This window comes from Doryrhamphus excisus, chromosome 22 (genome assembly GCF_030265055.1).
Source record: "Doryrhamphus excisus isolate RoL2022-K1 chromosome 22, RoL_Dexc_1.0, whole genome shotgun sequence".
In the NCBI taxonomy this organism is placed as follows: Eukaryota; Metazoa; Chordata; class Actinopteri; order Syngnathiformes; family Syngnathidae; genus Doryrhamphus; species Doryrhamphus excisus.
In genome coordinates this window covers 7,625,501-7,647,500 of record NC_080487.1, presented here as the reverse complement: position 1 = coordinate 7,647,500, position 22,000 = coordinate 7,625,501, and the positions used below count along the sequence as shown (strand labels likewise).

At 42.0% G+C, this 22,000-nt stretch overlaps 1 protein-coding gene and 1 long non-coding RNA gene across 2 annotated transcripts; one reads left to right on the top strand and one right to left on the bottom strand.

Moving 5' to 3' along the window:
- The first annotated feature begins 464 nt into the window (after positions 1-464).
- On the top strand, positions 465-13,496 carry LOC131109529 (uncharacterized). Its single transcript, XR_009120752.1, has 3 exons — positions 465-502; positions 11,397-11,508; positions 12,018-13,496. It is a non-coding gene; the product is annotated as an uncharacterized LOC131109529 (long non-coding RNA).
- Positions 6,124-21,886, bottom strand: LOC131109527 (cysteine-rich secretory protein LCCL domain-containing 1-like). The gene is made up of 15 exons (XM_058061654.1): positions 21,256-21,886; positions 20,064-20,364; positions 18,544-18,662; positions 16,137-16,269; positions 15,435-15,550; positions 14,567-14,667; positions 12,419-12,589; positions 12,291-12,351; positions 12,133-12,199; positions 11,341-11,471; positions 9,196-9,239; positions 9,036-9,108; positions 8,880-8,949; positions 8,007-8,140; positions 6,124-7,838 (listed from the first exon to the last, which is right to left on the bottom strand). The coding sequence occupies exons 2-15, from the start codon at positions 20,328-20,330 to the stop codon at positions 7,787-7,789; spliced, it is 1,539 nt and encodes a 512-aa protein (XP_057917637.1). The 5' UTR covers positions 20,331-20,364; positions 21,256-21,886; the 3' UTR covers positions 6,124-7,786.
- Positions 21,887-22,000: the final 114 nt, after the last annotated feature.

The window sequence follows — 22,000 nt, the reverse complement described above, 5'->3', positions numbered from 1 at the left end:
GGCCATGCGTTCCCACTGTACTTACATAAGAGAGTTAGTATGGGGGTAAAATTCCAGTACTGGATGCAAATTAACCCTGTGAAGTCACTGCACTGAATATACACGTCATAAAATTGTCATAGATGTGGACAGTGGCGGAGCGAAGTGGGTGGTCAGAGAAGACCACCCCACTGATGCAGGTGAGACATCACAAGTAAAATTACATTTTCCATCTGTAACCCAAGTGGAAAATAGTAATATAATTTACTTATATACATTTATATATTATATATTTTTATTTGATTATAACACTCTTTCATATAATTATAAACACATGTATATAAATTGTGTATATAAAGTATAAATAAAATTATTGAATAAATTAACACTAGTTGGTCAGCGTCATGTGATTCCGTGCACCCAATCTGGGGTTCACCTCTCGATCACATGACGCCCAAGAACCAATCCATAGATAACAGGAAGACGCTGAACAAACATACATGGGGAACACTTTGCTGCACAGGTAGGCTTGCAAAGTTATTTCGGCGCAATAATTTGTTTTAACACTGCTGCATTAAGTACATTGTAGGCACCCGCTACCACTGCCGCGACGGAGCACTACGTAGGAAGCATCTCGTGTATATATCGAAAGGAACTGGTAACTGTTGCTAATATTGGCTTAGCTCAGCTTAGTTTATCTTAGCTTAGTTTATTCAAGTGTGTGGGCTGGTTAGCATGAACAGTAAATGTGCAAACGACGCTACCTTCTGGCCTTGGATAAAATTACAGGCGGCTGGATCTTCATGTGTGATTCATTGAATTCTGATCTGTTTTGGCTCTTGGAAATTATTATGTATGACAAAAGATTGTATAACCAAATGATTAATCCAAAAAGTGTGAGATAAAAGAAACAGTATATATAAATACTGAATGTTTTCTTGTCCATAAATGCTTCCGGTATTATGTGATTATGGCTAGCTTCATCGTGGGCTCAGTGAAAGTGCTTGTGTAACTAGGACAGAACATGGGAGATTTAATTGATTTTTATTCCAAAAATAATCTTTTCTTAACAATTTTTGGTTTGGGGCTGCACGGCGGACGAGTGGTTAGCGCTTTCTGAAGAAATATCAAACATCAAACTATTGCGAGATCTAGATGCCCATGTCATTTGAATAGTTATTTGAAGTTTTTATTTGCTCGGGAAAGGTTGAGAAAGACCGGCTGGTTGGCCAAAAAGGTCCAGTGAGAATCCAGCCTCAAGGTCTAGCATGGAACGCCAGTAGATGGTGGTGTAGCTCCATGAGGGCTGCAGAAGAAATGGTTGAACTCACTGCTGCTTAAGACATGGCCGTGATAACATGACTGTGTCATGAGGGCCTTACCAGCGGAATGCATCCCACTCACAGGACGGGACAAGGATACAATACACTTTCAGAATCTCGACTCCCAATAGAAATCTGAGCAAATGGAACTGAGTCAGAATGTTCCATCATGAGAAGCAAGTCTAGAGGTTCAAAGGGGACCCCTGGGGATATCAGACCCCCCCTTCCCTGACCATAAGGGTACGGGACACAGGGCAGACTAGAGGTGGCGTCATTGTCAGCTTGTAGTCAGAACATGACAGTGGTCTAATTTATTCTCCGTATTTGTTGTGGAGTGCTAATAGAAACCACCAGAATAACCCTGAATCAGCTTTTTCAGTCGTATTCTATCAACAAGTCGTGCGGCCAAAACGAGAATTAGAAAAAGGTCAGTGCTGACGCACGCTGGGAACAGGATGGCTGCCCTCAAAACCATCTTAAGTGACTCCATTCTATTTGTAGAATTTCTACCTGTTTACTGACCCCCCCCCCTTCCTCCCCACACAAATCAAACAGGATAAATGACAAGTGCTAAGCCACAAAGCACTATATTGTAGCAAAGCTAGGATAGACTCCAGCTCACAGGATCGTAAACATGAGCAACAATACAAAAGGAATGAATGACTATACGGTAAATTGCATGCTGAGTTACAGAGGGGGGTATCGGGGCAGCTTGGCCAGGATTCTGCTTGCTATTTTTAGCAAGTGTGGAAAATTTTCATGGCAGTGGGAGAAAGAACGAGGGAAAGGAGAGTGGGCATGATGCTGTGACCTCTGCCGCACTGTTGGCATGGATGCCCTGCATGTGGTTCAGGGAAAACCCAAGCCAAGCCCTTGACCCGGCCTATGATTCAATATGTGGGCGAGTGTTTTTACAACATGGGAAGTAAAGCACATTGAAAAGAAATATGCATTCATGCATTTAAGAGAGTTAAGGTCATTTGTTAAGGTCACAAATAATTCCCCTTTTAAGGACTGGAAATGTAGCAGTATAGCGCTTTCTACCTAGGAGGATACTCAAAGTGCTTCCATCCTCCCAATGATGATGACCCAGGACGTCCCTCTCTTTAGCGGCCATTTTTTATATTTAGACCAGGGGTGGGCAAACTACGGCCCGGGGGCCACATCCGGCTCGCCAAGTGTTTAAATACAGCCTGCCCGTTCTTTGCAAAGTATTTCATTGGAACTGAACATACAACCTGGCATCACGGCTTGAGCCAACCTTTTGATGGTTTAAGTTGCTTTTTTTAAATCAATTTGGTTATTTGATGTGGTCTTGCATTTACAAAAGTGTGTATGTATATGTGTATATGTATATGTATATGTATATGTATATGTATATGTATATGTATATATATGTGTGTGTGTGTATATATATGTATAAAAATGCATAATTAGGTTGAAAAAAACATACATAAGTCGCACTGGAGTATAAGTCGCATTTTTTATTATTTACAATTTATTATAATTTATTATTTATAATTTATTTTCCAAACTACTTGACCCAAACAGACATTACGTCCTCTTGGAAGGCAAGTTCTAACAATAAAAGAATAGAGAACAGGCTGAATAGGTGTAAGATATGCTAACACAATGGTTATTCAGCTACACAAAAAATAAACATGAACAGAAAAGGTGTCCAGTGTTTATGGAACATAAACACTTTTTTCATTTATAAGTCACTCCGGAGTATAAGTCGCAGGAACAGCCAACCTATGAAAAAAAGTGTGACTCATAGTCCGGAAAATATGGTGTATATACCGTATTTTCTCATAAAACAGTCACTCAAGTACTGTGTATTGTACTCCATATTGTCAGTTTTGATTATTTCTTTATATATGTATGTGTGTGTATATATATATATATATATATATATATATATATATATATATATATATATATATATATATATATATACACATACATATATATATATATATATATATATATATATATATATATATATATATATATATATATATATATATATATATATATATATATATATATATATATATATATATATATATATATATATATATATATATATATATATACATACATATACACATACACATACATACGTACATCTGACAGAAAAACCCAGCAGTGGGAGATGATTACCATGTTTCACAACCAAAACACAGCTGCTCGCTATGTTAAAAAAACCCAAAACAAAACATTGTCCAAATCTGAGTAATGGAAGCCTGAGGAGAGAAAGTTCAACCACACGGTCCAACACCGACACACATACACAACCTGTCCACAGATACCACATGCATGGTGTGTGTCCACACAGGACTTACCCGCCTAAAGAGGCAGTTAGGAAGCGTGAGAATAGCTGTATGAGGGATATTTAGAAAAGTACCATACGTTTACACACGTACAACTCCACTTTCAACCTCCACACACACACACACACACACACACACACACACACACGCCCTCTTGGTGAGTGTCGGTTATGTCCAGCTGTACTCCAATTTCAAACATATTTCAACCCCCCCAATAATTGCTATGTTGCCTCGACACACACACAATCAAAAAGGTTTTATAGCTAAAAAAATGGTCCTACTAGCAAGGACTGTTTATTCAAATGCTATGAAAAGACCTCTCAGATTTAAATGCATTGCAATCTTGTGGCTTGAAAACTCCTGGACTTTAACTAGCAATATGTCAAGGCTCATGGGATATCAGGTAATGTAGGAAATATACTTACCATATACTTACCTTTGGTTGGAAGTCAAGTATTTAGAAGGTCCTGGGATAGTTCTACTCAGGGGCGTCACTAGATTCTGAGGACAGGGGGGCTTAGCCCCCTGGAGATGCACAGGATATGAATGAATGTAGTAGACATTCAAAAAAATAAAAATATCCAAATAAGGAACAAGAACCGAGATATAACTTTCCCACTTTTGGACAGATTTGTTTTAGGCCACCATTAAATGTACACAAGTACACACACTCTACACTGCAAAACCGCTGCTCAAGCTCTGCAACCATTCTGTCCAGTGGACAGTGATCAATTATATAATAATCATTATTATATTATTAATTAGCCTATTATTATTATTATCATCATTCTTCTTCTTCTGATTATTAATGCTAGTAGTAGCAGTAGGCTAGTATTAGCCTGCTTAGATTGCCTTGCTTATTAGCCTGCTTTTGCCCTATTATATGAAATTTGTCAGAATCAAAAAAGCAATAAAAAATAAAAATAAAATCATCTTTCAAAGATGCCAAAGGAATCAAAGTCAGGGAGTCATTTCAAGAAGTCCAGAATTCACATAAAGTACTGTCATAGAAATTAGGTTCTCATAAAAAAAGCCACTCAAGTACAAGTACTGTGTATTGTACTCCATATTGTGAGTTTTGATTATTTCTTGACTTTTTTGTTGCATTTTCTATTGAAAACTGTCTGAGGAGACAGAGAAGGGCAGATTCTGGCTCTGGTTAAAGGAGGAAGCACAGGAGTTGGGGGGGGGGGGTAAAGTTAGTTTATGTTTTGGTTTACATCACACAAAAATTTGGAGTACACCGTCTCGGTCGGACTCTGACCCCCTCCCGGATGACTGAGCCCCTCAACTAAGTCCAGCCCCCCACGGAGGAAACTCATTTGCTAGGATGCGCCACCTCCTTCTTCCGGTCACGACCCAATGCTCATTATCATCAGTGAGGGTGGGAACATTGATGGCGGGTTTGGGGGGGGGGGCGCGGGACAGCGACCACATTACTGATCCACCTGTCGACCTCACACTCCCACCTTTTCTCACTCATGAACAAGACCCCGAGATACTTGAACTCCTCCACCTGGGGCAGAAGCTTCACACTCGGATGTCGCAGTAAACGCTGAAGGTCGCAGCCCGAGGAGGCCATCAGGACCACATCATCCGTAAATAGCAGAGATGAGATCCTAAAGCCCCCGTACCGGACTCCTTCGACGCCCATGGCTGCGTCCAAATCCAAATTCTGTCCAAATTGTGAACAGAATGGGTGACAAAGGGCGACCTTGGCGGAGGCCAACGTTAACCGGAAAGAGACTGGACTTACTGCTGGCAATGTGAACCAAGCTCTTGCCCCGTTTGTACAAGAACCGGATGGCACGTATTAGCACTCTTACCAATCCCGTACCCTCGAAGCACCCCCCCCTCAAAGGGCACTGCGAGGGACACGGTTGGATGCCTTTTCCACGTCCACATGTAAACTCCAATGCACCCTCGCGAGGGTGTAGAGCTGGTCCAGAGTGGTGTTTTTGAACGCAACTCTTCATTACTCATAATAAAACAGTTCAAACAATCCTAATTAATTGAAATAATAATGAAAGAAACCATCCATCCATTTTATGGTTTGCTGGAGCCAATCCAAGCTGACTTCAGGCAAGAATGAAATAAAGCCGTGTTATGTAAATACATACAAATATACATAATCCTGCCCTAGAATTTGTCTTCTTTGAAAACAAAATATAGTAAAAATTGGCAATTTCAGCCATAGTGAGACTTGGTGATTAATCATGATGAATTCTTTGAAAACCGTGATTAATCTGATTTTTCAAATGTAATAATTTGACAGCCCTAATTGATATATGTAATGAAATAATTAACATCTTGTCAAAATAAAAGCATACAGTGTATTCTTTGTGTGTTGTGGTTGGTTAAATTAGCGAATGATGCAAGCAACACAAATTCTGCAAGTTTCTATATTATTTACAACATTTGAATGCAATATGTACAAAAATATACAGTTCATGTTTTATTTTTTTTTCCTTTTCCTGTTTGAGGCAAGACAATACACAATATTCAGTCCACGAAAACGAGACAAGACTGCTTATAAGAAAAGTACAATGGAGAAATATCCCAAAACATGTCACAATATATTGAAATCTACTCATTGAATTTCTACTATGATGCACTCTTCTAAAGTCTGTGTGTATGCTAGCGCCCCCCTCCCCCCACCTAGACAAGGAGACTGTATGACTGACAAAAGGTCTCACTCCGTTCATGCCGTTGTTCTATGGAAGAAATACAAGGTGCTGAAGGAAATGCCCAGAGTGAACCCTCTCTATATATGCTCATTGCAATATATTGATGATCCACTTCATTTTCTCATTCTTTCAAAGGAAAGTACTGCATTCCAGTGAAAATAATACTGCATATATATATATATATATATACACGAACCTCACAAAAAGTTAGGGATATTTGGTTTTTGGGAACTACAATACAGAAAGATGATCCAAGAACAAACCAAAACATTCACTGATGGAGGTACAATTGGTATCATTGTTGCCAGATGGTCATAGCTGGCTTGAGTTGTGGCTGACAGCAGCTCCTGTGTGAATGTTAGTCTACACGAATGTTAGTCCTACACTGGCCACTAGGTGTCAGGATGAGATAATAGCCACCAAGCATCCCGTCTACGCTAACCTGGTGTCTTATTTTCTATTACTTGGTCTACTTTATTGAGTATTACTCAATACTTATTATTATATTATAACACGTTTAGAGGGTCTTAAACTGGTCTTCTATGCTCTAAATATTCATTCATTCATTTTCTACCGCTTATCCTCACGAGGGTCGCGGCAGGTACTGGAGCCTATCCCAGCTGTCCGGGTACACCCTGGACTGGTGGTCAGCCAATCACAGGGCACATATAGACAAACAACCATTCACACTCACATTCATACCTATGGACAATTTGGAGTCGCCAATTAACCTAGCATGTTTTTGGAATGTGGGGGGAAACCAGAGTACCCGGAGAAAACCCACGCATGCACAGGGAGAACATGCAAACTCCTGGGTGGAATTGAACTTAGGTCTCCTAGCTGTGAGGCCTGTGCGGTAACCACTCGGCCTCAGCTGTAAATATAATAATATAAAATGTATAAATAATGAATCCTTCTTGGCCGGAATTCACTTATCATGGTCCAATCCAATTAACAGCCATAAATGAGGGATAATTGTAGTCATGTTTTTTTTACTGATACGTATTAGCCCTACATCACCCCTAATAATAAATTCATCCCAAAATCTGACGTGAAACTTTTTCTGCGTACATATCAAGTACAGTATATGTGTACAGTAAAAGCTCAATAGTTTTTCCATGGTAAAAGAACTTGCTCAACCCCTCCCCTGGAAGGAAAGCGTCCAATCACAACATAGTTATCACAACACTGTACAGCAGGCTTTTGAAGTTCTGGATTTGGACCACATTTGAAATGTGTGTGGCTCTTGTGCTAGAGTCCAAATGAAAGTACCTTCTAGGGAACTGTGTGGGCAGTGTGGTGTGGCAGTGGATTGTACTGGAAGTTCTGGGTGCCAGTCTGCTCGGGGAGGTAGGGGGGCTTTCTGTGTGGAGGTTCTGTTTTCCTTGTGCTTGACTTGTTACTTGCAGGGCCTTCGGCTGCTTGTGTGCGATGATGATGAGTGTGTTCTTTGATGCTGTTGATTTCAGATGACGGCAAACACTCTGAAGGCTTTTCCTCCTGTCGGGTTGATTAAGCTGCAGAAAGCGTGAAGAAAGGAATAATATTGATGATCAACGTTTAAGCGGTGACGATACTGCAATGTTGGATATCGGTACCAAGGATTAGCAGCCGGGTTTATCCCTGCTCTGTATTGGATATAAAATACCAGACAAAAGCAGCACCATCAGCACTGCGGGTCATACCTCTCTGAAGTGATGCCATTTTGGTAAGCGCCAATGTACTGCCTCCTTCGGTCCACTGGCATCACATCAAGGTAACCTCCCGATTCATTCTGGATGACTCCAGCATGAATGGCTGCTCTGCAGATACTTGATTTCTGAAGAAATAAGAATACACAAATAAATATATGTATGTATAGCATATATATATATATATATGTATGTATGTGTGTGTGTGTATGTATGTATGTATGTGTGTATATAGGTACGTATATATATATATATATATACACATATATATGTACATGTATATATATGTGTGTATATATGTATGTATGTGTATATGTATGTATGTATATACATGTGTATGTATGTAAAATGGTAATAAATAAATTCATTCATTTTCAACGGTCGTGGGGGATGCTGGAGCCTATCCCAGCTGTCTTCGGGCGAGAGACGGGGTACACCCTGGACTGGTGGCCAGCCAATCACAGGGCACATATAGACAAACAACCATTCACACTCACATTCATACCTATGGACAATTTGGAGTGGCCAATTAACCTAGCATGTTTTTAGAATGTGGGAGGAAACCGGAGTACCCGGAGAAAACCGAGGCCGAGGGTGGGATTGAACTTGGGTCTCCTAGCTGTGAGTTCTGTGCGCTCACCACTCGGCTAACCACTCAGCCCTAATAGATAAATGTATACTTTAACAGTATGATGGGAGTAAATCCACTCATTTAATTTTCATTATGTCACCAGGCTCAGAAATGGTAACGTCATCTCCAAAAGTGGGGGCGCTTGTTTAGGAACCACAACCCTAATGGATGATTATAATTGGCAGCATAATAACACTGATTGACGCATCCCTAATGAAAATGTTTTGACGACTTACATCCGAGTAATATTTACTTCCAAAGACTCTGCCCAGTCTCCCTCGTTGACAGTTCTTGGGACAGTACAGCCTAAAAAACACAAATCGGAACAAAATTCCCTTCTGCTTCAACGAAACAGGATTGTCACTTCATAATAAACAAGTTCATCAGTTCACCTCGGGCAGTGTCGCACGGGTTTCTTAAAGGGACAGAACACCGCCACGGTGGTGTCACATGATACCGCCTTCACTAAAAGGAAACAGCACAATTATAAAGGAGGGGTTCTCATCGGAAACATAACCACATACTGTATATTTATCTCTTGGTCCTTCTCACCAGGCACAGACTCGATTTTGAAGGAATTGGCACTTCTGTTCTTCCTGTGACAATGAAATGAAAATCCACGTATATATATATATATATATATATATATATATATATATATATATATATATATATATATATATATCCAACATATATGTCCTGAATGAGGGCACGTTTGTCACACTTCAATGTTTCAGATCACCAAACAAATGTAAATATTAGTCAGTTATAACACAACTCAACACACTATGCACTTTTCCGATGAGACTTTTATTAAGGGAGAAATAAATGCAAAGCTCCATTGCCCTGTGTGAAAGAGTGTTTTCGCCGAAAATAAGTGCAATTAAGCGATGAGATGACTTGCAATGAGTCTCCTCCCTGAGCTAGCGCCTTATCGTGGTGGAGGAGTTTGCGTGTCCCAGAGATCCAAGGAGCTACTACGTTGTCCAGGGTTTTTATGCCCCTGGTAGGGTCCCCCATGACAAACAGGTCAGAGGTGAGGGATCAGACAAAGTGTAGCTCAGTGGCGTCATTAGGCCTATTTTAAAATGTTCTTAAGCCTCCCTAAATAATTTGATATTTTTTATTGATTTAAAAAAAAAAAAATTATTGATTTTTTTTTTTTACAAAAAACTCTCTGACGAATTTCATTTTTTGGGGGACTTCAGCCCAGTGTCATTAGGCCTAGTTTGGGGGGGCTTCAGCCCCCCAAAATGTTCTTAAGTCCCCCTAAATAATCAGACATTTTTTATTGATTTTTTTTTTTTACAAAAAAATCTCTGACAAATTTCATTTTTTTAGGGGGGGGGGCTTCGTACCCCCTAAAATGCTCTTAAGTCCCCCTAAATAATTTGATATTTTTTTATTGATTTTTTTTTTTTACAAAAAAAACTTTTTTTTACAAAAAAAAATTCTGACAAATGTAATTTTTTAGGGGGACTTCAGCCCAGCGGCCTCATTAGGCCTATTTTAGGGGTCTTCAGTCCCCCCAAAATGTTCTTAACCCTTCTAAATAATTTGATTTTTTTAATAAAAAAAATGTATTGATTTTTTTTTTTTTTTTTACAAAAAAGAAATTCATTCATTCATTCATTTTCTACCGCTTATCCTCATGAGGGTCATGGGGGTGCTGGAGCCTATCCCAGCTGTCTTTGGGCGAGAGGCGGGGTACACCCTGGACTGGTGGCCAGCCAATCACAGGGCACATATAGACAAACAACCATTCACACTCACATTCATACCTATGGACAATTTGGAGTGGCCAATTAACCTAGCATGTTTTTGGAATGTGGGAGGAAACCGGAGTACCCGGAGAAAACCCACGCATGCACGGGGAGAACATGCAAACTCCACACAGAGATGGCCGAGGGTGGAATTGAACCCTGGTCTACAAAAAAGAAATCTCTGACAAATTTCATAAAATAGGGCAAAAGCAGGCTAATAAGCAAGCCAATAAGCAGGCTAAATACTAGTCTACTAATAATAATAGTATAATAATAGTCGAGTAATAATTAGAAGAAGAATAATGATAATAGTAATAATAATAAGCTAATTAATAATATAATAATGATTATTATATCATTGATCACTGGACAGAATGGTTGCAGAGCTTGAGCAGCGGTTTTGCAGTGTAGATTGTGTGTACTTGTGTACATTTAATGGTGGCCTAAAACAATTGAGTATCTCTACTAAATCTGCCCAAAAGTGGGAAAGTTATATCCCGGTTCTTGTTCCTTATTTGGATATTTTTGAATGTCTACTACATTCATTCATATCCTGTGCATCTCCAGGGGGGCTAAGCTCCCCCTGTCCTCAGAACCTAGTGACGCCCCTGGTGTAGCTCAAAAGACCCCGATGATGAAAGCAAATATTCAACCATGTTTTCCCTTTGCCCGGATGCGGGTCACTGGGGCCGTCTTCTAGACAGAGACATGGGACATGGGTCCCTCCTCCAATGAGCTCACCACTCATGGTAGTTAATGGTATTAATGTCATTCAGATAAGATAAAAATATGTAAATATGCTCTGAGGGAGGGGGTAGTCAATCACTCTTTCCACACAGGATTATGTAGTTTTGAATAGTCTCCCTTATTAATAAAAAGTTCCGTTTGAAAACTGCATTTTGCGTTGTGTTTGTTCAATGAGTGAACTTCATACCCTATTGACTGAACGCCATTCTTGTATGACTTAAGGAATTGTTGCTTCCTCCCCAGCCTGGTGACATCCAGCCATCCTCCATCATTGTCAATGACGCCGGCGTGCAGCGCGGCTCCACACACACTGGATTGCTGGGTCATTTGCAAAGGCAAGGAAATACACAGCAAGGTATCGTTTCAAATGATCAACCTTATCGGCCATCACATAAACTGCTCTCGCTTACGTTACATTCACTAAAAATGTGTTTTCATGTTGTTTTCACCTCTAAATGCAGTCGGTCAATCTCAAAGTGAGTGCAACCATTTATGATGATCAAGTTAACAATACAACACGTCCACATACACTGACCCGTTTTTCATCGATGTGACCCCTTTTGTGCGGTTGATCAAGGGTGGGCAAACTACAGCCCGGGGGCCACATCCGACCCGCCCGTTCTTTCCAAAGTATTTAATTTCAACTTAGCGTAGGACCTGGCATCATTTTGACAGTTGAAGTAGCAGTTTTATCAATTTGGTTATTTGATGTGGTCTGCCGTTGACAAAGTACTCCTGGAAAAAAGGGACACACTCTTTTACAATACTTCCAGGTGGACTGCTACGTGTAACTTTGTTAAAGCAATGCGGCCTGTGAGTCAAAACATGTGCCCACCCCTGATGTATGTCAACGTGTGCTTTTAGGAAGAAGATGTGGACCACAGCGGACCAGGACTTGATGAGCTGGTCCAGACGGGGTCAACTTAGACGGTTTCCACTGTGTAATACAATGATTGCATCATTGTTGGTGATCATTTACCATGTCATAAAATGTGCTCCCGACTACTTTTCCGTGTCTGTCAAGGCAGCCGGGCGGACACTCGTATCTGGGCAGGGTCAGTTAAAGCAGAGTCAGCGGTTGTTGTAGAAATGCAATCTTATGAACGCCACGAATCTCATCATCGGCATTGAACATACCTGTTACAAGTTGTGCCCTTGCACCGATCCCTCAGCTTGGTGTCACAGTCCATCTGCTGGGCTGCAAGAACAACATCGCCGAGAGTTACAATTCCAAAGTAACACCCAGGAAAAGGAACATTCCTTACACATCTGCTCCGTGCTGACGACTCTGTTTCTGTCTGCGTCCTCCGAGGGCGCTGAGGGGTTTGGTGCTTGGACTCTTGGTTGGGGCTCCCTCTCTCTCACTGCGTCAGGCTCTGGTTCGATGTAGTTGGTCTCCTCCGTCTCCACAGCCGGATGCCTGTCAGTGCCCCCACCTGTGGAAATATGGGCTAATAACTATAAAAGCAATCTTCACTCGCTAAATGTTCTGCAAAAAAGGTCAGTAAGGATAATTCATAATGCCGCCTACAGAGAACATACTAACTCCTTATTTGTAAAATCACAAATACTTCAACTTGCTGATATAGTTCATCTTCAAACAGCTAAAATAATGCATAAGGCTAAAAATAACCAATTAGCTAAAAATGTCATCCAATACTTCTCTACAAGAGAGGAGAAATATGATCTCAGGGAAGAGTACATTTGAAACACTTCTATGCTAGGACTACGTTAAAAAGCCATAGCATTTCAGTATGTGGAATCAAACTATGGAATGGATTGAGTAAGGACCTCAAACAATGCACAACGATGAGCCAATTCAAGAAACAATACAAGCAGTTGATGTTTGCTAAATACAAGGATGAAGAGTCTTGAACCAGTCATGATGTGCTATATACATATATCACTATATTGACACTTACTATGGTACCCATTATGGTATGGTCATATCACCTCGTACTTCGGTACGTGACAAAAAAAAAAACCATAAACCATATTAGGAAAGCAGGAAGTGAACAAATGTAACAGTTACTGATTGTAAAAGTACCAGATGGAGGGGTAGGATTTAATAAGCTTTGCTTCTTCCTACTCCTTTTGGACATGTGGAACTGTGAACTGATTATGGGATGCATTCAATTGTAATCTGATGCATGTTCAAATGAAATTAAACCATTACCATTACCTGAAAACATTGCGACCAATGTTCAACGATCATTTGTCAATGGGTCGAAGTGCTTGTGTTTGCTACCAAATTTTATGGACTTTTCATATCCATCCATTTTCTGTACCGCTTATCCTCACGAGGGTCGCTGGTATGTTGGAGCCTATCCCAGCTGTCTTCGGTCGAGAGGTGGGGTACACAACCATTCGCCAATTAACCTAGCATGTTTTTGGAATGGGGGAGGAAACGGGTAGAACATGCAAACGCCACACAGAGAATTCAAATTGAACATATTTTAAAATTGTAATTCATTCTGACTGGCTGCATGGTGTTCAAGTGGTTAGCACACATGCCTCGCAGCTAGAAGACCAGAGTTCAATTCCACCTTTGGCCACCTCTGTGTGGAGTTTGCATGTTCTTCCCGTGCATGCGTGGGTTTTCTCCGGGTACTCCGGTTTCCTCCCACATTCCAAAAACATGCTAGGTTAATTGGCCACTCCAAATTGTCCATAGGTATGAATGTGAGTGTGAATGGTTGTTTGTCTATATGTGCCCTGTGATTGGCTGGCCACCAGTCAGGGTGTACCCCGCCTATCGCCCGAAGACAGCTGGGATAGGCTCCAGCACCCCGATGACTCTCGTGAGGATAAGCGGTAGAAAATAAATGAATGAATGAATGAATTCTGACAGTCATGCACCAAGGAGTGAACATTAAAGATGTGAGATCAGGAACTTGCTGAACTTAGCTTACCGGTAACGTGGCGTCAGCCTCCCAGGTATGGTCCTTGTCTAGGCCCCCCCCGCACCCGTTTTGCTGCTCCAGTGAGTTTAGTGGATGTAACTCTGAGGCTAAAGTTGTTCTTTTACTTCTTTTTTGTGAATGGAATGAACAAGGTCAACGCCCCTAAAATACCAGTTCAGTCCGTTCAGATGCAAATGTTTTTTTAATTGGCTGGAGAGTCAGTTCATCCTTTTGCAGGGCGGGACTATCTGCGTGCTCGCCTGTCTTATCCTATCGTCACGCCTCGCTCTGTGGGTGGGAGGGGTTAGCTGAATGAAAGACCGAGACAGAGAGATTGACCCAGATGAACGGATCTTTTTACTGAATGAACCGGAATGATCCAGTTCACTGAAATAAACGGTTTTGCCCACCTATACCAAACATTGGCAGTGGGCATTTGGGTCAGATGTATTTTTTTAAGGTTTTAAAGGAAATGAGAGGCCGTTTCAAGCCCAGACTGTATCGACGCACCTTTGTAGCAGAGATTGTCCCTGCAGCCCCCAGCGTAGCTGGCTGGACAAGCGGAACAAGGAGCACCATACTTGTATGGGGCATGACCCCACCAGTTTCCGCTGGAAGAAAGAAAATTGGTTGAGAGCATGAATGAGTATGATGATACAGTCGTCCCTCGCTACATAACAGTTGGAACATCGTTCTATCACGTGACGTTGATGAGACCACCAAGTATCCTGACTGTAGTAGTCAGTAATTTTTCATGGCTAGAGGGTGGTAACCATGCTAAAAAGGGAATATTTAGAAGGTCTTAATCAGGTTTTGAGTATTAATTCATTCATATTCTATTGCTTATCCTCATGAGGGTCTTTGGGCGAGAGGCGGGGTACACCCTGGACTGGTGGCCAGCCAATCACAGGGCACATATAGACAAACAACCATTCACACTCACATTCATACCTATGGACAATTTGGAGTGGCCAATTAACCTAGCATGTTTTTGGAATGTGGGAGGAAACCGGAATACCCGGAGAAAACCCACGCATGCACGGAAAGAACATGCAAACTCCACACAGAGATGGCCGAGGGTGGAACTGAACTCGGGTCTCCTAGCTGTGAGGCCTGCGTGCAGCCTGATTTTAAGAACTTCATTTATAAATACGGAATCGTACGTCAAAATGGGGAAAAAAGCCCAACGAAACAAAGAAAAACTCAGTTATGGTGGTCGGAACCAATTAACCGCAATGAACGAGGGACGATTGTACATGTAACGTATTTTCCGGACTATAAGTCACACTTTTTTTTAATAGTTTGGCTGTTCCTGCCACTTATAGTCCAGAAAATACAGTAATTGCTTTAAGAAAGGAGCTAGAGAAAAAAAACCTACGGTGGGGAGTAGTTGCAGACGAGATAGACGGCTTTGGCCCAGATCATTCCCCACACGTTCATGTTGTAACACACGTTGATAGCACAGCCGATGCGGTTGCTTGTGGCCCACACCAACTAGAAAAGAAAGCAGGTCACTTTCATGGTCTGCAAAGCTGATACTGCCTTGTTACTGCGTTCTGCTGCTAATGCTACAGTCGCATGAGAGGACCACATATGGCTCAAATTTTGGAATATCTTGACACAGCCATTCTGGAGTCTTGCAGTGGCACAGTCTCCTGTTTTGTTTCGACTCCCGCTATAGCTCCTGCAGCATTTCAGCTGAAAAGGCGTTTTGTCAGCCAAAATAAATAAAAGCCCTCAAGTAGCTAGCCCATGAATTCAACTTCTTTTTTCTTTTTCACTATAAAAAAAGGTCCGCTGGTTGAGAGGAGGCTCTGGAAATTAGTAAGTGTAGAGAAATATGGAGAGAAAACACACAAGACCTCCCACCAATGCAGTCCAAATACAGCATGTTTATGTTACGTTTACACCTATGTTGTTATTTGTTTATTTTACTTGCCACTTTGTGGTTTGGAGATTTCTTTTTTTGACATGCAACAAAAGCACACCCAATCCAATATCTGTATAATCGAGAAAAAAAATGGTAGAGTAGACATGATTTAATCTGGCAGTCATGTACAGTACATCTGACAGCCGTTACCTGAGTGTAGTGAGTGCAAACAGGTCCTGAGCACCTGAAGGGGCAGTGTGGGTTACACTCCTGGGAGTAAGGGTAGCTGTAGTACCTCACCTCGTCATACCAGGCCTGCACGTGGTAGGTGGGAGGACGGTCCCTGAGGAGACGAAGGAGGGGCCTTTAGTGTTGGATCACGGACAATGCGTGCATAAAACATAGGTTTCTATTATCTGACTGCACAGGGAAAGCAATAAAACCATTTCAATTCATCCACTTCCTGTCAAGCGATCAATCTGCAGTTGCCAAGCCAAAAAAAAGCCAAAAAGAAGAGAAAACGAACATATTGAAATGCCCATCAATACTGGCCGCACTTTTGCTCTCAACCGATTATCGCTCTCCTACCAATCCGCCATGCAGACACATTTTGGTTATTGGGGGGTATGTTAAACACAAAGTTTATGTTGCAAATATCCATAATGCAGTGTTTATTTGTCCTTCAAAAATAAACTTAACTTAAACTATAATGAAAAGGCCACTGATGCACCTCCGGTTGTGTTTTACACAGGCAAAAGAGTCATTGTCCATACAAACTTGTTCCGTTTCTTCGTATTTCTTTTTATTACCAAGCAAGCAAACGAAAAGGTAACAAAGGCATTGTCTCCTGTTGCCTCTCTTGCTTTGGTACAAAAACCATAGGCCCACCCTGGTGCATGCTGGTCCTGTGAGCACTGCCTACATAAATAGATTGCAGGTGCCCAAGGTGTTATCCAATGAAATAAACCCACACATAAACTACTAATTAACCCCAACAAAATATGATAAATAAACAAACAAATAACTAACAAGACAATATTATCAAGTAATCCAAACAAAACAACAACAACAAAAAATAAATCAACAGATATTAGAAACCTAGGAACACACTACTAAATAGCTCCTACACATAATAACAGCCGCAATCAACACGGCTTGATGTTGTCCGTGCTGCCAGTGGAGGCCACATTGAGTGCTTGGAAAACAGGAAATAAAACCTTGAAGGTATCCCACACCTAACTGGGATGCGTCATGTCACTGCAAATATACAGATATCATGTTTGCTCGCTTCTGGTCATGTGATGCGATGTGATTGACTCTATTTTTTTCATGTAAATATGGCCTATTTTCTACCCCAAATCAACACATTTGGAAATTAAGCAGAATAATTAATCATATTTTCATGAGGGTACCCGTTTGTCCCCCTCTGTCAACAGCCCTGCATACATGTAGACATACATACGTATATACATCTACACAGATACGTACATACGAAGGGTGTGGAAAATAATCGATATTAATCGATGCATCGAGATTCATCCCGATGCGTTTGTGGGTATCTGGAAAAAATCTGATGCAAGCGCTGTTTTATTAATGTTAAAGTTCTTTTTCATATTGGACTTGATTTCTGTCCGTATACGTTCCACTGCTCATCCTGTGACAAATCTTGTGATACTGCACCCCCCCCCCCCACCCCCCGTTAACCGTCCTATGTCTTTGTATTGTTTTATAACCTTCTCATCTATGTTGTAAATATCCACCTTATATGACTATCACAGTTGTTAATACACACTTCCTTTTTGCAATTAAAAACAATAAAATAAAAATGAAGAGACCGCAGTGCATGCCCGGATCAGCCAATGAGTGACTGGTGTTCAGCAGTTGGGGGCGGGGACAACTGGGTTTCAGATGCTGTCAGTAACAGCGGAGTTTGACCGGGAGATTATTAGCTTTTAGCCTTGTTTTTAGCTCTGAATGAATGTATGGATATTGTATTTTAAATGCATCGTTTACTATGTTTTTACTCAGCTCTATTTTTTATTTCTTTTTTCTTCACTGTAAAGCGTCTTTGAGTACTCTGAAAAGCGCTATACAAATAAAATGTATTATTATTTATTCAGTTGTGCTGCATTTATTTACTGTTGTTGGGAGTTCTCCTGTTGGCTCTGTTAGCATTAGCTCGCTAACGTTAAGGCTGTTGACGTTCACATTGGCTTTAACGGTTAAGTAAGTGAGCTTGTCAACTTGTGTAGAACTGTATGCACTTTTGGGTGGTATTTTTAGGAACAGGAAGTGGAGTATGCAGGTCAAATGTGATGGCCAGAAGGTCTGATATGTGGTGTTTATGACCGGTGACGTTGTGGATTGTGATACCCATAGAGCAGACCAGATCCAGGACCTCTGGTGTGGGTGGGGACTGGGGAATTCAGTGGCGGATTTGGAGTTTAATGTTGTTGATGTGAAAGTTGGAATCACCAAGAAGGATTTAATTGGGTAGAAAACAGGATGGCAGCTATACAGTATGTAGACAATGGAGGGATGGTTCCTCATGGTTCCCCATGGTTCCCCATGGTTCCCCATGGTTCCCCATGGTTTTCTTGTCTGTCTATATACGCACCTGCCCCAGTGAGCTCCCAGGTTTTGGCCTATTTGAGTCAACATGTAGCTCGGCCCATGTTCCCATCGGCAGGTATGAGCCCAGTGCTCGGCGCTTCTTTCCAACTCGTAATCCCACACCTGTTGACAACAACATTTTGCACAACACTCTTGTTTTGGTTACGCAGACATGGGGCAAACGTCGCTCTTATTTTGAAGGACGGTCACGGAATTATGTTCCTGCTTACAATATGAGAAGAAGCCTTGGGCCTGCAAAGCAAAAACCCGGCCCTCCTCAACCACATCATTATCATGGGTAATAGTAGCCCTCACTAAAGAAACAGCGGATTAGCGTACATAACATACATTTACACTAACATGGCCTTCGCTTCAAACAGCCAGCTTCAACAGACTTGAAATAGATTCCCCGCCACGGCACCCCAAATGAAATACACGAGGATCAAATGAAAGATAACATTGGTTTCCCAGGATGTGGAGTTAGCCGGGATGGGGGGGAGAAGGTGAGCTGAGGCTGGGAAAAGACTGCGGATGAAAAAGTGAAAAAGGAACAGCGAGGGAGTGATGAAGGCATGCAGATCAGGAAATGATAAGAGAGGAAGAGGAGGACGGCAGGAGGACGGAGCATGGCAGCCGTGCCAGCAGGGTAAGCTAGCGTATGAAAGCATGAGGATGTGTTTGCTTTGACAACACATCGTCATTCCACCGGATACTCAGGAAGTAAAAAAAATCATTTCTTCTATCAACGCTGCAAACCCTGAAATTACGTGTTAGTGGCAGCACGGTGGCGTATGTGGTTAGTATGTCAGCCTCACAGCCGGGTGGTTGCGTGTCTTGTGTTCATGTTCTCCACAGATGCCCCCCCCCCCCCCCCACCCTGGTGGGTTTACGCTGGGTACCTCCCTTTCTTCCCACCATGAACATAAAGCCTTATGATGGGGGTACCACGTGATTTGGTGTAGGTCACCAAAGCCTCAAAGAATAATAATAATTATTTGCTTTAGGAGGCACTCAGGGTTTTTTAATCATAAAAAGTTGCATTTTATGTTCATTTGTGTTGTCATTGACTGATGGCCTTGAACACAAATAAAAGGACTTGGATTCTATATTGTACCAGGAGCCAATGGAGAGAACAGAGGATTGGAGTTATATGTGTTTTATATGTGTTTTGGAGATCTTGCTTCCTCCTAACAAACTAATGACTAAACAGCCGTGAAAGCATTCATTCATTCATTCATTCATTTTCTACCGCTTATCCTCACGAGGGTCTTGGGTGGGTGCTGGAGCCTATCCCAGTTATACACCCTGGACTGGTGGCCAGCCAATCACAGGGCACATATAGATAAACAACCATTCACACTCACATTCATACCTATGGACAATTCAGAGTCGCCAATTAACCTAGCATGTTTTGGGAATGTGGGAGGAAACCGCAGTACATGGTTTCCTCCCACATTCCAACAACATGCTAGGTTAATTGGCGACTCCAAAAATCTCACTAATCACTGAAAACAGGCTACTTACCATGTACTCCATGTTGGAGGCCGGAGGGTGGACCTGACCCCGCAACTTGTTGTGTAGGTCTAAGATGAGGTGCATATCCCCCTCGCTGATGGCTCGCTTTCCTCTCGTCCTGGCCGTCCACCACTCCTCATCCTTGTCCCTGTACTTGTCCAAGAGGGATTCCAGTCGTGTGGAGTTGGTGAGCTCTGGGGAGGCGACAGTCTGGGCCAAACACAGCCACAAGCTTGCCGCTCCAAACCAGCGTGGAAATGGAAGGGACGGCTTCATGGTGTGGGATTTTTCAGGGAATATGTTTGGTTGTCTGCGCAAAGAAAAGAAAGTGATTTATAGCAAGGGTGGGCAGATCTACCTAATAAAATATATCTAATGCACACAAAGGACTTCCCTTCCTCGATACATAAATACAAGAATGAAATCAATGATCGCACGGTTGAGGTCCCTGCTTTCCGCTGCCACCCATCCCACTCTGCATCCGACCTCTTTTGGAAAGGGGACCCATGTTGCCTCTTTGGGCTATGCCCGGCTGGGCCCACCAATGGTGCAGGGTGCCACGGTGTTGCTGGGTCTATGGGTCTATGCAAGCTACCCCGTCAGGAGGAGCCGGGGGAGAGGGAAGTCTGGGGTTCCCTGCCGCTTAGGCTGGGATCTGACACGGTCCACCTCTTAGAGGTGTGGGTCTGATGATCGTCTCAAGACCCGCGACTGACGGCACTGTATCTATGAACTGGACTATTATGCTTTTGAATGTACTTTGTATATATTTATCATGTATCACATTTATAATGTTATTTAAGGTGGCTTTCTTGGCCACTTTCATACACTCACAATATTAGGATTTCTACTAACATCCAATAGAGTATGTGGATTTCAGACTTCATAAGTAAGCAGTTTAGCAGTACTGTATAGCAGCTGGCCTTGGATCTTTCCTCCCGTGGTTAGCAATACAGTAATTATAGAAAAGTTGACTTGAAACTGAGAGGCTAATGCAGCTCTGAAGGGCTTTGAGTGCACTGGCAGGTCACAGCATCACAGTAGGACCACTGTAAGTTTTCACACGTAATATTCCACCACGAGGCCATGAGAAACTTACTGCACTGCATGCACTCATTGAAATCTTATCCGGACATAAGGTCAATCCTGCTATTATCTCCATATAATGCTATACTGTGTAAATATCAGAGCACATGCTTACCTGTCAAATTGGTCAGGATGATGTCAATATCTCACAGACGCCAGGTGCTGATGGATTAATCTTCTACAATCCAGCGAGGCGCCCCATCGCCAGCTCACCTCCACGCACGGAAACTCTGAAGTGTCTATAGGTACCTGCTGAATTCCTCAGGTCACGCAGTGCGCTGCTGCGTGAGACCACCGCTCATTTTGCACTCATATGCCAAGTTTGCCCTTAGCAACGCTCAACACACTTGGCCACGCCCCCGCAACCTGTCTGCCCCCGGCTTTGCCAAGTCTTTCTTTTCTCCACATCTTTTTGATACTCGCATACTGATTTTCGGCTTGAGCCCTTTAGGTTCCGGATGCCCTTCCTGACGATTCGACCCCTACGCGCCCGCTCCAAGTCCAGAACGCTAACCACAACATCACGGCGGGCACTTGCACTCCGTTGTGTGAGGTCAAACAGCTATGACTTACTAACTAACTCAAAATAGTAACAGAATACAGTACTGGTCCATAAAAGTAATTCATTACCAGGCGAAGTCATTATTGTGACTTTTGAAGAACCTTGAAATATCTCAAAGAATCGGGATCCAGTGGTGTGTAATATTGAGAGTATAAAATACATGTTTACGGTCTTTTATGCTTAGCTAGTCGCTCATTTATTTTGCAGAACATGCTGTTGTCACCGGATGTTGGTATGCTCTTATTTTGGCACGGCACTTTACTTTTTCCTGTTTGTGAAAAAAAATCTGGCAATGTGC

Coding starts and splice junctions, on each gene's coding strand:
- LOC131109527 (XM_058061654.1), bottom strand. CDS start 20,330: ATGAAGCCGTCCCTTCCATTTCCACGCTGGTTTGGAGCGGCAAGCTTG. Junction 18,663..20,063: donor CCTCCAACATGGAGTACATG/GTAAGTAGCCTG, acceptor TGTTGTCAACAG/GTGTGGGATTACGAGTTGGA. Junction 12,352..12,418: donor CGTCAGCACGGAGCAGATGT/GTAAGGAATGTT, acceptor TTGTTCTTGCAG/CCCAGCAGATGGACTGTGAC.